Source organism: Oncorhynchus masou, chromosome 26 (assembly GCF_036934945.1).
Source record: "Oncorhynchus masou masou isolate Uvic2021 chromosome 26, UVic_Omas_1.1, whole genome shotgun sequence".
Classification (NCBI taxonomy): domain Eukaryota; kingdom Metazoa; phylum Chordata; class Actinopteri; order Salmoniformes; family Salmonidae; genus Oncorhynchus; species Oncorhynchus masou.
In genome coordinates this window covers 19,158,155-19,175,782 of record NC_088237.1, presented here as the reverse complement: position 1 = coordinate 19,175,782, position 17,628 = coordinate 19,158,155, and the positions used below count along the sequence as shown (strand labels likewise).

The window sequence follows — 17,628 nt, the reverse complement described above, 5'->3', positions numbered from 1 at the left end:
CCTAACAGAACATAACTGCACACAAATACAAACACGGCCCCAAAGCCAAGTGAGAATTTAATAAAGATGAATCATACCAACATTAATAATTATAAATACTTTAGACATGACTGTACAGATAAACTCCAAATGACAATACAAAATATACAAAACAGTGACAGTTCCTTTCATTTGCAGCCCTATAATATCCATAGCATTAAGCAGGGATGTGTTCCCCTGTGTTGTAGGGTCGAGGGTGGAGAGCCAAACCACTTTCCAGTTTCAGTCAGAATCATGGGAACAAGTACCTTTGCAGAGAAAACTGGAGTGGCTGGAGCCACGATGGAGTTCTCAGGAATAAACAGAGCCCAGGAGACATGTGTGCCAACCGTCTCTTCTTTCTCTCTCCCTTCCTCTCTTTCCCTTCCTTCCTTCCTTCCTTCCTTCCTTCCTTCCTTCCTTCCTTCCTTCCTTCCTTTCCTCCTTCCTTCCTTCCTTCCTTCCTCTCTCTTCTTTCTTTCTCTCTCCCTTACTCTCTTCTTCCTTCCTTCCTTCCTCTCTTCTTTCCCTTTCTCTCTCTTCTTCCTTCCTCTCTTCTTCCTTCCTCTCTTCTTTCTTTCTCTCTTCTTCCTTCCTCTCTTCTATCTTCCTTACTCTTCTTTCTCCTTCCTTCCTTCCTCTCTTCTTCCTTCCTTCCTCTCTTCTTCCATCCTTCCTCTCTTCTTCCTTCCTCTCTTCTTTCTTTCTCTCTCTTCTTTCTTGCTCATCGTTACCCCCAGACCCATCTCTCAGACTGGGATGACTTCAGCTGTACCGACTCACTGCTGTCTCCCTCCCTCTGCTGAAAGATAGAGATACACACAGGGTTAACACACACACACACACACACAATTATACACACAGGGTTAACACACACACACACACAGGTACCTTGTTGGCGATGGCCCTGAGCTTGCCGAGCAGTGAGGGTTTGTGGGAGTAGACCACGTCATCTTCAGGCTCCTCCCCCTCGGCCAGGGCACAGCTATCTGCCACCGGCAGCTCACATTCCTTATTGGCTGACATCACCAACCGAGAATACTTATACTCCAGCCTGACATGGGGCGCCATAGTGACACAGAAACACACAGAGATGCAGGAGTCAGGAGCGTTGTAATACAGCCTATGGCAGGGCTGTCCAGCCCTGTTCCTGTAGAGCTACTGTCCTGTAGGTTTTCAATCCGTCCCTCATCTAGCGCACCTGATTCTAATAATTAGCTGGTTGAAAAACTGAATCAGGTTGGTTACAACTGGGGTTGGAGTGAAAACCTACAGAAGGGAAGCTCTCCAGGAACAGGGTTAGACAGCCCTGGAATATGGCTGGGATGGTTATTTGATTAACAGGTGTCAGGCAATCACCTCTTGTTCTTCTTCCAGAAATAGAAGGTGAGAGAGACGAGCAGCACAGCTAAGAAGGCCCCGCCCCCTACCCCCACCTTTAGCCATAGGGCAATGGCCTCGCATGGGGCAGAGCTCTTAGCTGGCAGGGACATGCCTTTGGTGCACAGCTTTGGCTCATTCCACACAGACAGAGTCACCTACAGAGAGAGAGAGAGAGAGAGAGAGAGAGAGAGAGGGAAGGAGGGGGGAAGTGATGGAGAGAGAGTAGAGAAAGAGAGAAAGTAGGTTAAATTGAAATACCAAGAGGTGAAAGTAAGAGTAGCATGAGTGTGTAAAAGGAGATGAAGAGAGAGTGAATAGAGGGAGTATAGGTTACCTGGACCCCTCCCTTGCAGGCTCCCTCTATCTGGTGATAGTCATCCTGGGTGCAGTGGGGACAGGCGCTAGCACTCTCCCATAGGAAGTGAAACGTACAGCCGTCACATGTACCTGCAGGGCACGCACTGTACACACACATGCACACAGGAGAAATGTAGAAAGAGCTAATGAAAATTCACACACAAAATAATACACAAATGTTTTTAGCTCAGATGTTGAGCAGACAGTCAGACATGTGATGTTTAGCAGACAGGTGATGTTTAGCAGACAGTCAGACAGGTGATGTTGAGCAGACAGTCAGACAGGTGACGTTGAGCAGACAGGTGACGTTGAGCAGACAGTCAGACAGGTGATGTTGAGCAGACAGTCAGACAGGTGATGTTTGAGCAGACAGTCAGACAGGTGACGTTGAGCAGACAGTCAGACAGGTGACGTTGAGCAGACAGTCAGACAGGTGATGTTTAGCAGACAGTCAGACAGGTGATGTTTAGCAGACAGTCAGACAGGTGATGTTTAGCAGACAGTCAGACAGGTGATGTTGAGCAGAGAGTCAGACAGGTGATGTTGAGCAGACAGTCAGACAGGTGACGTTGAGCAGACAGGGGACGTTGAGCAGACAGTCAGACAGGTGACGTTGAGCAGACAGTCAGACAGGTGATGTTTAGCAGACAGTCAGACAGGTGATGTTTAGCAGACAGTCAGACAGGTGATGTTTAGCAGACAGTCAGACAGGTGATGTTGAGCAGACAGTCAGACAGGTGATGTTTAGCAGACAGTCAGACAGGTGATGTTGAGCAGACAGTCAGACAGGTGATGTTTAGCAGACAGTCAGACAGGTGATGTTTAGCAGACAGTCAGACAGGTGATGTTTAGCAGACAGTCAGACAGGTGATGTTTAGCAGACAGTCAGACAGGTGATGTTTAGCAGACAGTCAGACAGGTGATGTTTAGCAGACAGTCAGACAGGTGATGTTTAGCAGACAGTCAGACAGGTGATGTTTAGCAGACAGTCAGACAGGTGACGTTGAGCAGACAGGTGATGTTGAGCAGACAGTCAGACAGGTGATGTTTAGCAGACAGTCAGACAGGTGATGTTTAGCAGACAGTCAGACAGGTGATGAGCAGAGAGCAGACAGTCAGACAGGTGATGTTTAGCAGACAGTCAGACAGGTGATGTTGAGCAGACAGTCAGACAGGTGATGTTTAGCAGACAGCAGACAGTCAGACAGGTGATGTTTAGCGTTGAGCAGACAGTCAGACAGGTGATGTTGAGCAGACAGTCAGACAGGTGACGTTGAGCAGACAGTCAGACAGGTGATGTTTCAGACAGATGTTTAGCAGACAGTCAGACGCAGACAGGTGATGTTGAGCAGACAGTCAGACAGGTGATGTTTAGCAGACAGTCAGACAGGTGATGTTTAGCAGACAGTCAGACAGGTGATGTTTAGCAGACAGTCAGACAGGTGATGTTTAGCAGACAGTCAGACAGGTGATGTTTAGCAGACAGTCAGACAGGTGATGTTTAGCAGACAGTCAGACAGGTGATGTTTAGCAGACAGTCAGACAGGTGATGTTGAGCAGACAGTCAGACAGGTGATGTTTAGCAGACAGTCAGACAGGTGATGTTTAGCAGACAGTCAGACAGGTGACGTTGAGCAGACAGTCAGACAGGTGATGTTGAGCAGACAGTCAGACAGGTGACGTTGAGCAGACAGTCAGACAGGTGATGTTTAGCAGACAGTCAGACAGGTGATGTTTAGCAGACAGTCAGACAGGTGACGTTGAGCAGACAGGTGACGTTGAGCAGACAGGTGACGTGAGCAGAGCAGACAGTCAGACAGGTGATGTTTAGCAGACAGTCAGACAGGTGATGTTTAGCAGACAGTCAGACAGGTGACGTTGAGCAGACAGGTGATGTTGAGCAGACAGTCAGACAGGTGATGTTGAGCAGACAGTCAGACAGGTGATGTTTAGCAGACAGGTGACGTTGAGCAGACAGTCAGACAGGTGATGTTGAGCAGACAGGTGACGTTGAGCAGACAGTCAGACAGGTGATGTTTAGCAGACAGTCAGACAGGTGATGTTTAGCAGACAGTCAGACAGGTGATGTTGAGCAGACAGTCAGACAGGTGATGTTTAGCAGACAGGTGACGTTGAGCAGACAGTCAGACAGGTGATGTTGAGCAGACAGGTCAGACAGTCAGACAGGTGATGTTTAGCAGACAGTCAGACAGGTGACGTTGAGCAGACAGTCAGACAGTTTAGCAGACAGTCAGACAGGTGATGACAGTCAGACAGGTGACATTGAGCAGACAGTCAGACAGGTGATGTTTAGCAGACAGTCAGACAGGTGATGTTGAGCAGACAGGTGAGACAGACAGGTGACGTTGAGTCAGACAGGTGATGTTTAGAGCAGACAGTCAGACAGGTGACGTTGAGCAGACAGTCAGACAGGTGATGTTGAGCAGACAGTCAGACAGGTGACGTTGAGCAGACAGTCAGACAGGTGATGTTTAGCAGACAGTCAGACAGGTGACGTTGAGCAGACAGTCAGACAGGTGATGTTGAGCAGACAGTCAGACAGGTGATGTTGAGCAGACAGTCAGACAGGTGACGTTGAGCAGACAGTCAGACAGGTGATGTTTAGCAGACAGACAGTCAGACAGACAGGTGAGACAGTCAGACAGGTGATGTTGAGCAGACAGTCAGACAGGTGATGTTTAGCAGACAGTCAGACAGGTGATGTTTAGCAGACAGTCAGACAGGTGACGTTGAGCAGACAGTCAGACAGGTGATGTTGAGCAGACAGTCAGACAGGTGACAGCAGACAGTCAGACAGGTGATGTTTAGCAGACAGTCAGACAGGTGATGTTGAGTGACAGGTGTTTTAGCAGACAGTCAGACAGTTGAGCAGACAGGTGACGTTGAGCAGACAGTCAGACAGGTGATGTTTAGCAGACAGGTGACGTTGAGCAGACAGTCAGACAGGTGATGTTGAGCAGACAGTCAGACGAGCAGACAGTCAGACAGGTGATGTTGAGCAGACAGTCAGACAGGTGACGTTGAGCAGACAGTCAGACAGGTGATGTTGAGCAGACAGTCAGACAGGTGATGTTGAGCAGACAGTCAGACAGGTGATGTTGAGCAGACAGACAGTCAGACAGGTGATGTTGTGACAGGTGACGTTGAGCAGACAGTCAGACAGGTGATGTTTAGCAGACAGTCAGACAGGTGATGTTTAGCAGACAGTCAGACAGGTGATGTTTAGCAGACAGTCAGACAGGTGACGTTGAGCAGACAGGTGACGTTGAGCAGACAGTCAGACAGGTGATGTTGAGCAGACAGTCAGACAGGTGATGTTTAGCAGACAGTCAGACAGGTGACGTTGAGCAGACAGTCAGACAGGTGACATTGAGCAGACAGTCAGACAGGTGATGTTGAGCAGACAGGTGACGTTGAGCAGACAGTCAGACAGGTGATGTTTAGCAGACAGGTGACGTTGAGCAGACAGGTGACGTTGAGCAGACAGTCAGACAGGTGATGTTTAGCAGACAGTCAGACAGGTGATGTTTAGCAGACAGTCAGACAGGTGAGCAGACAGTCAGACAGGTGATGTTGAGACAGTCAGACAGTGACGTTGAGCAGACAGTCAGACAGGTGATGTTTAGCAGACAGTCAGACAGGTGACGTTGAGCAGACAGTCAGACAGGTGATGTTTAGCAGACAGAGACAGGTGACATTGAGCAGACAGTGATGTTTAGCAGACAGTCAGACAGGTGATGTTTAGCAGACAGACAGGTGACGTTGAGCAGACAGTCAGACAGGTGCCGTTGAGCAGACAGTCAGACAGGTGATGTTGAGCAGACAGTCAGACAGGTGATGTTGAGCAGACAGGTGACGTTGAGCAGACAGTCAGACAGGTGATGTTTAGCAGACAGTCAGACAGGTGATGTTTAGCAGACAGGTGACGTTGAGCAGACAGTCAGACAGGTGACGTTGAGCAGACAGTCAGACAAGTGACGTTGAGCAGACAGGTGACGTTGAGCAGACAGTCAGACAGGTGACGTTGAGCAGACAGTCAGACAGGTGATGTTGAGCAGACAGGTGACGTTGAGCAGACAGTCAGACAGGTGATGTTGAGCAGACAGTCAGACAGGTGACGTTGAGCAGACAGGTGACGTTGAGCAGACAGTCAGACAGGTGATGTTTAGCAGACAGTCAGACAGGTGATGTTTAGCAGACAGTCAGACAGGTGACGTTGAGCAGAGAGTCAGACAGGTGATGTTGAGCAGACAGTCAGACAGGTGACGTTGAGCAGACAGTCAGACAGGTGATGTTGAGCAGACAGTCAGACAGGTGATGTTGAGCAGACAGTCAGACAGGTGACATTGAGCAGACAGTCAGACAGGTGATGTTGAGCAGACAGTCAGACAGGTGATGTTGAGCAGACAGTCAGACAGGTGTGTGTACCTGGGCACTGTGAGTTGCCCGCGGTCCATCTTCTCTGGGTTGCAGCGTATTGTCATGACCGCACTCCGACCACGCTCACAGGATCCAGTCGCTTGAGTAGACCTGAGAAAGAGAGTCAAACACAAACACACAAATCAAATTCTATTTGTCACATTCGCCGAATACAACAGGTGTAGACCTTAATGTAAAATGCTTACTTACAAGCGCCTTGAACAGCAATGAAGTTCAAGAAAGCGTGAAGAATATATTTACTGAATAAACTAAAGTTTAAAAAAATACAAAGTAACAAAATAATGAGGCTATATACAGGGTCAATGTGCAATGGGTACAGGTTAGTTGAGGTCACTTGTACATGTAGGTGTGGGTAAAGTGAATATGCATAGATAATAGACAGCGCATAGATAGACAGACTGATCTTCACTGGAACCATTCAACTATGAATGCAGTTCTATGGCGTCTAGCTCTACGCTGGCCTACCTGTAGAAGAAGTTGATGTCTGGAATGCCTTTTGAGTTGTCAGAGAAGAGTTCTGGTCTGGCGTTTATTCCGTCTAAATCACTGTCCACTGTCGCTCCTGAGAGAGAGACGGGAAGAGATGGAGAAAACAACTTTCAAATGAAATGATTGAAAATAAATCTGATTTTAGATCAAGAGTATACATTGTGCTCTGGATATGACTACTAGTGGTTGTGGCACTGTCCTATAATCATTATGAAGGCACTATTCTATTGCCATCTCACCGAGGAAGGTATCAGCCAGACTGATAGACTGGGATGCCAGAGCCATCCTGAAGCCCCGCCCATCCGCAGGAATGATGGTTGATTGACAGATGAAGCTGTCCACTGAGTTGACGAACTGGGTGGAATCACTCCCCATGTCCTTGTTGGCGAGATCGGTGACATTATCTGTGCAGACAGCTGCCATTTTCCCCTGAAACAGAACACACAACGACAACCCTGAGGTATGTGTGTGTTATCTAATGTCCACACAAGCTGATGTGTGCGTGCATGAATGTGTGTGTGTGAGTGCATGCGTGAATGTGTGTGTGTGTTACCTGGTGTCCACACAGGCTGACGTTGAAGACGTGGAGGTACTTTGTGCCTTTAGAGGTGAAGCTGGGGCCGATGGTGAGCGAGGCCACGGGGCTCAGAGAGCTCAGGTCAAAGGTCAGGGTACGGTTGTGCTCCGTGTGACTGAAGGAGCAGTCGCTATAGCAACGAGAGTGCTCCTAGGAGGGGGCACAATAGCATCAAGTCAACAGACATCGAACAAATAGTGGCTCCCATGATACACACATTATAGTACCAATGCTAAAAACATTCTTATCCAGAGCAGAGATGGTTAACTGATGATCTGGATGAGAGTAAAACTCATAACTATGGCCCTGAGATTTTAGATTAGGAGGATTTAATGTTATAAAGTGGTTCTAATGATTATAATGGTTGCCTAAGGTTAGTTTGTAAGGTTGTAACTTATGGTTGTGTGATGATATGAGTTGTGTGTTTGTGTTTGTGTGTAATATAATACCTTGTTGCTCTTACTTCCGGGGCCACAGGGCAGACACGCGTCTTCTCCATATGTGTGGTGACCAGACAGGTATGTGTTGGGGGGGCACTCCTGGCACCGGTTGGTGTCTCTGTCAATGTAGAACCCAGCTGGGCATGGAATACACGACCCAGGCCGCTGAGAACTCTGGGATAAGAGGGCGCAAGCCCGGCACGCAGATGCCACGCCATCCTGGACATTTGTCACGCTCACCGAGTAGAGTATCACCACGTCACTGATGTACCGCCGCACCTAGATACACCCACGTCAATATATTATATGCAAGTACATCTGCATATGTATGTAAGTGTGTCTGTGTAGTATGTGTGTGTGCAGTGTCACTATGTGTGTGTGTGAGAGAGTGTATGTGTTTTGTGCGAGTGTGTGTGTACTCACGTCCTGAGCCTGGTTGGTCCTCTGGAAGGCCCAAGTGTATGATACGGATGCGTTCCTGGTCATGATGTGTGTGTAACTCTGTCTCTCCTTACTGCCCTCCCATGACTCCACCACTGTGGTGCTCTTCCTGTTCACATCCTGCAGGGGGCGACAGACGCACAGGGTTTATATGGCAGCGGATCACTCTGGTTTACAATTTACACAGTGACTGGTTTATCTGAAATCTCACTGCTTTACTGTGATTTAGTTGTGTAGATTGTGTACTGTGATTGGTTGTGTTTGTTCAAATATACTTTGGTTTCATTTGGATATATGGTTTGTTTTAACTGAGTCTATACTGCAGGGATTATCAACTAGTTTCAGCTGAGGGCCGATGTTTTCTTGAGTGGATTGACCGCAAGAAGCGGTGTGCTGGTGTGTTTTTACAGTGTTTTATGTCCAACAATTACATTTTGTATTATTTCTTTGGGCTCAGCGGGTTGCCAGTTGGGGAACCCTGTTCTGCTTTATATGGCTTTACTAACAAACATAGATATTGATATGTATTTATCCAATAGCAATATGAAAGTAGGTCACTCATGTATTGGCTATGTCATACTGACTATGTTGGGTTGGGTAATATTGATTTACTGGCTGATACACTGTTGATATTGCCAGTAACATTTCCCTGAGATCCTAGACACACACTCGTGCAGATGTGAATGGTCCGACACACACCATCATGAAGTAGAGCTCACAGTCGGCAGAGCAGATTGTCTCGAAGACGAAGGTGATCCGGCCAAACTCAGTCCCGGTCATCCCAGCAAGTGATGTGGGTAACCTGACAGAACACACACACACAGGGCCAATAAAAATTATATTTCACAATAATCATAGCCATGTGTTCATTCTGACCATATGACCTAACCATGAAAAACCTGAGCGCTCTAACAATAATACACAGTCAAGCCAAGACTAACTTGAAGCCAGGAACATGCAGGTTCAGGATGAGGTAATCGTTATCCGAGCCTCCAGCACCGCTGCGGATGTGATCCCCTGCCACCTCCCAGCCTGAACAACAACATATTACTGTAATTACACATTCTATTAAACACACATCTATATTCCTTACAGGGTCGGCAGGTAGCCTAGTTGTTAGAGCGTTGGGCCAGTTACCAAAAGGTTGCTGGATCGAATCCCTGAGTTAGCAAGGTAAAAATCTGTCGTTCTGCCCCTAAACAAGGCAGTTAACCCACTGTTCCCCGGGAGGACGTCATTGTAAATAAGAATTTGTTCTTAATTGACTTGCCTAGTTAAATAAAGGTAAAATAATAACAATCTGAGGGACACCTCATATCTATATCTATGCTCCCATCAGTCAGAGAGAGACAGAGTTATTACATACACAGCAGGATGTCTATATTAGACATATTTACTATTCACCCATGTGTACTACTACAATCATATCACATATCTCTTGACCCTAATCACCCGAGACACGTCTCTGTCTCACCGTTCATGTCGTCACATTTGGAGTTGCCCACGTTGAAGCAGGAAGTCTTCATGTTGGAAGGGAGGACGTTCCACCATTTATACTCATACCCCAGTACTGGCTCTGTTCCCGCAGGACACTCCTCACACACTGGGACAGACACACACAACCGTTAACAGCACATTTCAATATACAGCAATACATGCGTGTGTGTGTGTGTGTACTGTAAGTGTGTGTATGTGCACTGTTTATGTTTATATATAGTATATGTGTGTGTGTGTGTGTGTGTACCTGAGGTGCCATCAGAGTGTGTTCCAGGAGGACAGGGGAAGCAGGTGGAGTCGTTGGTGTTGTAGTAACCAGGGTTACAGGGAGGGCAGGTCTCTCTCTCCCCTGTAGGGGGCAGTGCCACAGCGCCCGTCACATTCTCCTCACAGATCCTCGGCTCCACCCACCGGTACATCACCTGAGTCTGTCACCACGGCAACCACAGCAGTTACATCACAACCATAGAGATGCTATACACAGGATGGCTTATGTATTGTAATCTAATGTATATGACCACAGCCTTCTCTCTCTATATGCACACTATGTGTGTGTGACTTACCTTTCCCTCGCTGTCGCAGGCTGTGTGGATCTGAAAGTAATCCTTCTCTGAACATGGAGGCCTCTCCTTACACTGTGACCATCCTTCATCTGAGGGAAAGAGTGAAAGAGAGAGAGACCGTGGATATTTTAACTGGTATCTACTGATACATTTCAATGTGTGTGTGTGTCTAGTACATACGTGAGTACTGTGTGTCGGGGCAGGGAGTACAGGAGGCGGCTCCCTTGTTAGATGATGTGTTCCTGGGGCAGGGCTGGCAGGAGGAGGAGCCAGGGGAGGAGCTAAACCAGCCTGGTCGGCACGGGAAACACTCCGAGGTGTAGGCAACACCTAGAAAGAGACACATTAATTCATTAAGATGTAGATTTGGCTGTCGTCTCTGTGGTCTCATTTCCTAGATCTAAGAAGGGCGAGTTCTGGAGTGGGTAAGAACCTGTGATACTACCCTTCCTTGACCAACAACATTACAGAGGCATGCAGAATGGGAGAGAGAATAGAGGTGAGTGTGAAGATAGGGAGTAGGGGTACGAGCGCTCTTTACCCTCAATCTGGATGTTCCTGAGCAACACTGGTTTAACCATCTTCCCTCCAACCAGGATCCCTGTCGTCCTCCAGTACAGTATGTTAGTGCCAGACTTCAGATTCACCTGAGTCACATGTCACACAGTATGTTGCACACATCACACACACCAATCATATAACACACACGTATCACACACACTGCCTTCCTCCTCACCGTGTGTGTGTCCCACTCTCCGTTGGTGGTGAGTTTGATCCACTTCTGATCGTCTGTCTGGGCCATCTCCTGACACTGCTCGTTCTGGACCTGAATACGCGGCATCACGGTAACCACTCAGAATATTGCATCACATGATTCTCTCGCTTTCAATCAGCAGCTGATTCTCCTCACCACAGAAAAGCACTCAATTGCCCACATCTCTTGATGTAAAGTCATTGATGTAAAACCCATTGATGTAAAGCCATTGATGTACAAAAATATATTAATGCACAATTAAACTCTTCCCTGCTACCGCAAAACAGACGCACTTTTCATCTCTACGGACGTCAACCAGTAAAAAAAAGGGTAATAAATGAACTGATATAAGCTTCAGCAGGGAGGAGAGAGTCAGACTCACATAGAACTCAAAAAAGATGTTGTTGTCAGGGTACTGGTAGCTGAAGGAGACAGAGCCCTGCTGCTCCAGATGCACAGCGTAGACCAGAGACACGGTGCACTCATCACGACTCGACTCCAGATACACGCCCTGCGGCGTCCACGACGAGCTACAGTACACAGAGAGAAAGAGAATACAGGACTACTGTGAGTGTGTGTGTGTGTGTGTGACTGAATGTATAGTAAATGTGTGTGTGTTTTACTATTCTTGTGGGGACCAGAAGTTCTCACAAGGATAGTAAAACAAGGAAAATGTTCACCGCAGGGCAAAGGCTAATTTATGTTTATGGTTACAATTAGGGTTAGGGTTAGAGGTTAAGGGTTAGGGTTAGAATCAGGTTTAGGGTTAGGGTTAGGTGTTAAGTTTAGGGTTTGAGTTGGGTATTAGGTGTTAGGGATAGGGTCAGGAGTTAGGAGATAGGAGTTAGGTGTTAGGGTTAGGGTTAAGAGTTAGGGTTTTGAATGTGAATCAACTGTTTGGTCCCCACAAGGACAGGAAAACAGACAGGTGTTACCTATTACAGGCCTGACTCTCCTCTCCACTGGGTCCTGGGTCCATGTAGGTGGCCAGGCTGGTGAAGCCGGCAGGGATGGTGTCCCATTGGTCGAAACGCACCCCACTGCCCAGCGAATAGGAGCCGGCAGCACACGGCGTACATTGCTGAGCAGACATCTCTAGGAACTCTCCCACCGCACACGAGAACGCTTACAGACAGACAGACAGACAGACAGACAGGGAGAGAGGAGGGTCACACACACACAATGTGACAGCCACATTCACACCTAGACAGTATACATACAGTTGAAGTTGGAAGTTTACATACACCTTAGCCAAATACATTTAGTTTTTCACAATTCCTGACATTTAATCCTAGTAAAAATTCCCTGTCTTAGGTCACCACTTTATTTTAAGAATGTGAAATGTCAGAATATTAGTAAAGATAATGATTTATTTCAGCTTTTATTTCTTTCATCACATTCCCAGTGGGTCAGAAGTTTGCATACACTCAATTAGTATTTAGTAGCATTGCCTTTAAATTGTTTATCTTGGGTCACACATTTCGGGTAGCCTTCCACAAGCTCCCCAAAATAAGTTGGGTGAATTTTGTCACATTCCTCCTGACAGAGCTGGTGTAACTGAGTCAGGTTTGAAGGCCTCCTTGCTCACACATGCTTTTTCAGTTCTGCCAACAAATTTTCTTTGGGATTGAGGTCAGGGCTTTGTGATGACCAACTCAATACCTTGACTTTGTTGTCCTTAAGCCATTTTGCCACAACTTTGGAAGTATGCTTGGGGTCATTGTCCATTTGGAAGACCCATTTGTGACCAATCTTTAGCATCCTGATTGATGTCTTGAGATGTTGCTTCAATATATCCACTTAATTTTCCTCCTCATGATGCCATCTCTTTTGTGAAGTGCACCAGTCCCTCCTGCAGCAAAGCACCCCCACAACATGATGCTGCCACCCCCGTGCTTCACGGTTGGGATGGTGTTCTTCAGCTTCCAAGTCTCCCCCTTTTTCCTCCAAACATAACGATGGTCATTATGGCCAAACAGTTCTATTTTTGTTGTATCAGATCAGAGGACATTTCTCCAAAAAGTTTGATCTTTGTCCTCATGTGCAGTTGCAAACCGAAGTCTGGCTTTTTTTATGGTGGTTTTGGAGCAGTGCCTTGCTGAGCTGCCTTTATGTCGTTATAGGACTTGTTGTGTCGATATAGGACTTGTTGTTTTACTGTGGATACAGTCACTTTTGCACCTGTTTCCTCCAGCATCTTCACAAGGTCCTTTGCTGTTGTTCTGGGATTGATTTGCACTTTTCGCACCAAACTACGTTCATCTCTAGGAGACAGAACGCATCTCCTTCCTGAGCGGTGTGATGGCTGCGTGGTCCCATGGTGTTTATACTTGCGTACTATTGTTTGTACAGATGAATGTGGTACCTTCAGGTGTTTGGAAATTGCTCCCAAGGATGAACCAGACTTGTGGAGGTCTACAATTTTTTCTTGGCTGATTTCTTTTGATTTTCCCATGATGTCTAGCAAAGAGGCACTGAGTTTGAAGGTAGGCCTTGAAATACATCCACAGGTACACCTCCAATTGACTCAAATGATGGCAATTAGCCTATCAGCAGCTTCTAAAGCCATGACATAATTTTCTGGAATTTTCCTAGCTGTTTCAAGTCAAATTAAATAATCTGTCTGTAAACAATTGTTGGAAAAATTACTTGTGTCATGTCCTAACCGACTTGCCAAAACTATAGTTTGTTAACAAGAAATTTGTAGAGTGGTTGAAAAATGAGTTTTAATGACTCCAACCTAATTGTATGTAAATTTCTGACTTCAACTGTACTCTCGCTCTCTCATGAACGTACACTGCTATCTTGAACAGGTCTCTCTGGAAAAATAGATTTATATCTAAATGAGGCAAACCTGAATAAATAAAGGTGAAATAAATGTGAATGAACACACACACACACACACACACACACACACACACACACACACACACACACACACACACACACACACACACACACACACACACACACACACACACACACACACACACACACACACACACACACACACACAGACAGAGTACTCACAGCAGTCTGTTCCTCTGGTGGGAGTAGGCAGGGCTGAGCAGGTGCCCAGAATGTGGGGGATGGCCACCCTCCATCGAGACCCTACACTGTCACACTCTGTATACTCATAGTAGTAGTCTGTCTGGGAAATACACATTCACACAGTAGCCATATTAGAGCATGATACACACACTCACCTAAAACACAGTCACGATCAGTCACACATGACCCAGTAGATAAAACAATCTAAGAGACACTTAAATCTGCAGTGACAGAACAGGTTGCAAGCATTTCATTTTAGTGACACCTCCTTGTCATTTCTGTATCAATGTGCCAGAACACCCATTCACTCGTCATATGCAGTTGTTCTTCAAGACAGCATGCACCAAATGAATCTAATAAGCTGCATAGGCGTACTAAACAGCCAACATCAAGTATGATGGAAAGCCAGTGGTAGAGCAGGTTGTCATCAGTGAAGCGGGGCAGATAAGGAAAACAAAATCAGACGGAAAGAGAAGAAAGCTCCATTCAAAATGAACAGAGAGTCACCATCATGGTCTCTGAGCAGCTCTGATGACAGAGTCTGAGACTGGGGTCGGCTCTGCTGTATGTTAAGTCAATACTCTGAGTTATTACCGCTCATCTTTGTCTCAGCTGTGTGCATTTGTTCTACTGTTTGTTTACTACTGAGTAGTAAGCCAGTTATGAACAGGTCACTACAGGTCAGTAACTTCTACTGGAAAAAAACAGTTAATCCACACAACGAAGCATGTGTGTGTGTGTGTGTGTTAGAGAGAGAGAGAGAGAGAGAGAGAAAGTTAGAGAGAGAGAAAGTTAGAGAGAAACAGAGAGGGAAAGTGAAAGAGAGAGAGAGAAAGGGAGAGATAGGGAGGATCCCCACAGAGATAAGGCATAAGGAGACTGGATGGCCATCTTGTTTTGGAGGCCATGGTGGTTTGTCTCTAAGCATTCTATCTGCAGCCAGTCATGCAACACTTCACTTCCACCACCATATTGCTCACCATCCCCTTCCCCCATCCTCCCAAACCTTCTGTTCACCCAGCATTGCCATGGCAATCAATCAGGACCACCGACAAACAGCTCACTGCCACCCAAATCATTTTTGCATTCAAAGTGGGTGAGTGTGTGTGTATATACTGACTGTATGTGGTTCTGTTAATGCTAAATGTGTTTGTGTTTGTGCGTGAGAGAGCTAGAGAACGAGAGTGAGTGAGTGAGTGAGTGAGTGAGTGAGTGAGTGAGTGAGTGAGTCAGAGAGAGAGAGAGAGAGAGAAAGAGAGATGGGTGCAGAATCTGAGGATGGAGAGAGAGAGAGGGTGAGGAATCTGAGGATGGAGAGAGAGAGAGAGAGAGAGAGAGAGAGAGATGGGTGCAGAATCTGAGGATGGAGAGAGAGAGAGAGAGACCGTTTACGGCTGTGCATGGAGTATAGATAAGCCTGAGCTCTTTTGTATAGATCATCATCTCTCTCTAGCTCTAACAAGTATTGTTCCTGATATTTCCACACAAATATTGGGGACATGGGCACACACACATGCAAACACACACATAACAAACTCTCAATAGGTGAGGCCATATATCAGCTAGATGAGAGGTAGCTATAGAAATCCCTTAGTACCAAGCCCCATGGCAACTCCTTTCAAGAGGAATGCACCTGCTTTCTCCTGAGGCAACTGGAGTCTGGGGAGGGGCTGGTGGGTAAATATTGGTACTGTAGTGGATATGGGGCTTGTGCAGTGGATTTGGAGCTAGATAAAAGGGTATTGAGGTTAATGTGCATAATTTGTCTCCTTGTGACACATCATGGTCACCATGGATACAGAGGAGATATTTAGTACCAGTGTGACCTATCCATCATCATGTGTGTGTGTGTGTGTGTGTGTGTGTGTGTGTGTGTGTGTGTGTGTGTGTGTGTGTGTGTGTGTGTGTGTGTGGATCTGGCAGTGTAATGGCACACACTCTGGGACACAAATCTGACAGCACTCAATCATTTTCAGATCAAATAATACCGAGAAGGCTGAGACATAGATGGCTTCCAGGCAGCTTTTTTCCTTAGAGAGTTGATATCATTGCCATAACAGATCAATCTAACCGGATAATGCAGTGCCAGGGCCCTTGCTGTTCAGCTGTCCTTCCCTCCTCTGTTTTCCTCTTACTCAGCGGTAATATTATTCCCGCACATCGACGGAAGGCAGCACGGACGAGGATGGATGCCAAGTGATCGGCTCAGTGGGCTGCGCCATCATATTATGGAGCCTTATATTTTGTTAACATGCTTAGGATTTAAGCCGATAAGAAGAACAGGCGACCAACACATTTTAAATCACACCACAAACAAAGAAGGCTCCCATAACATCGTATATCTCAACTCCATTCCGCACCAATAGGCATTTTATAACAATGATTGGCAGAAGGTTGTAGCCTATAATCCTCTGGTTAATGTTAATTCTTGACCTATTTGATAACGTTCGTATCATAAACATGATAAATATGGTTGGAACATAGTCTAGTATAAGATGATTACACATTGTGCGTTCAGCGCACTTGGTGGCAATATCATGGCTTGCTTATTTAATGTAGTTTAAAACAGTGTTATAAATAACAGTGTGACAGCCTCTGCCGAACATGTCGAGCTGCGCGCTCTTACCTCATTGCACGGGCGCAGGTTCCTGCTCGCGGACACCCATTGTCGGGCGCTGATGATGAATAAAAAACAATTAAGAAAACAGAACCCGCGTGACTCTTCCCTCATCCTCGTTTTGTGTAAAGACAGTCCGTGAAAGGATTCAGTTGAAGACCAAACGCATGAATGACAGTGAGTGATTTTGGTTATGGTGCTCCGTCGTTATGCATGCGCGCGGTTCTCTCCACCCACTCGGCTACTCTGCGCTCAAGATCCATCCTGTCAGAGGCACGCGGCCGACGTCACTCTGCTAAAGCACGGGCTTTGCGTTATCTTAAAACAGCTAATTGACACGGAGGTAAAGTTGGTTTTATATTCGCACATTCGGACATTTAACAGACATTCACCAGACAATCAACAGACATTCACCAAAATCAATTTACTAATTTAAAAATCAATAATTAACCGTGTGTCAAAGAATCATCAAACTAGATGTGATTTATTCTATAAATGTCCAGCATGCTTTTACAAACTTTGTTTTGAATACATATTCCAGTTTTGATTTTATAGAAATACATCAAATCTACAACATGCAACTTAAAGCTGTATAAATCAATAACTAATTCATCGTTTGCCACAAAGTCATCAAACTAGGTTTGATTTATTCTATAAGTGTCTAGTATAATTTTACAACCTTTGCTTTGAGTAAACATTCCAGTTCTGATTTGATAGAAATACATAACATCAATAAAAATGCCTTTTAAACCTATATAAATCCATAACGTTTTCACTGATTATGACAGAATCTTCAGGCTAGGTTTGATTTATTCTATAAATGTCTACAATACTTTTACGACCTTTGTTTTGAATACAAATTCCGGTTTTAATTTCATAGATATACATCAAATATATAAAATGGCATTTAAAGCGGTATAAATCAATAACTAATTCACAGTTTGTCACAGAATCATCAAACTAGGTTTGATTTATTCTAT

General features: G+C 45.9%; 1 protein-coding gene across 3 annotated transcripts; it reads right to left on the bottom strand.

Annotated features, from left to right (window-relative positions):
- Nucleotides 1-30: 30 nt before the first annotated feature.
- LOC135514968 (endosome/lysosome-associated apoptosis and autophagy regulator family member 2-like) lies at nt 31-16,899 on the bottom strand. 3 transcript variants are annotated; one of them, XM_064938732.1, is made up of 22 exons: nt 16,658-16,899; nt 14,011-14,131; nt 11,916-12,105; nt 11,363-11,510; nt 10,963-11,052; nt 10,768-10,873; nt 10,407-10,556; nt 10,227-10,315; nt 9,911-10,091; nt 9,641-9,769; nt 9,108-9,198; nt 8,866-8,968; nt 8,149-8,286; nt 7,735-8,004; nt 7,262-7,435; nt 6,948-7,137; nt 6,685-6,781; nt 6,208-6,309; nt 1,736-1,862; nt 1,378-1,556; nt 910-1,072; nt 31-820 (listed from the first exon to the last, which is right to left on the bottom strand). In XM_064938732.1, exons 1-22 carry the CDS (start codon nt 16,760-16,762, stop codon nt 749-751), a joined length of 3,015 nt encoding a protein of 1,004 aa, XP_064794804.1. In that variant the 5' UTR covers nt 16,763-16,899; the 3' UTR covers nt 31-748. The 3 variants fall into 3 exon arrangements, with proteins under 3 accessions (XP_064794804.1, XP_064794805.1, XP_064794806.1); XM_064938733.1 differs by having other exon boundaries at nt 31-817; XM_064938734.1 differs by having other exon boundaries at nt 10,768-10,861.
- Nucleotides 16,900-17,628: the final 729 nt, after the last annotated feature.

What these genes read in the sequence shown, in the direction of transcription:
- LOC135514968 (XM_064938732.1), bottom strand. Translation starts at nt 16,762, where the DNA reads ATGAGGGAAGAGTCACGCGGGTTCTGTTTTCTTAATTGTTTTTTATTC. An exon ending in TCAGCCTGTGTGGACACCAG is followed by an intron (nt 7,138 to 7,261) that starts GTAACACACACA and finishes GTTCTGTTTCAG; the next exon opens with GGGAAAATGGCAGCTGTCTG. An exon ending in TCAGGGCCATCGCCAACAAG is followed by an intron (nt 821 to 909) that starts GTACCTGTGTGT and finishes TCTATCTTTCAG; the next exon opens with CAGAGGGAGGGAGACAGCAG.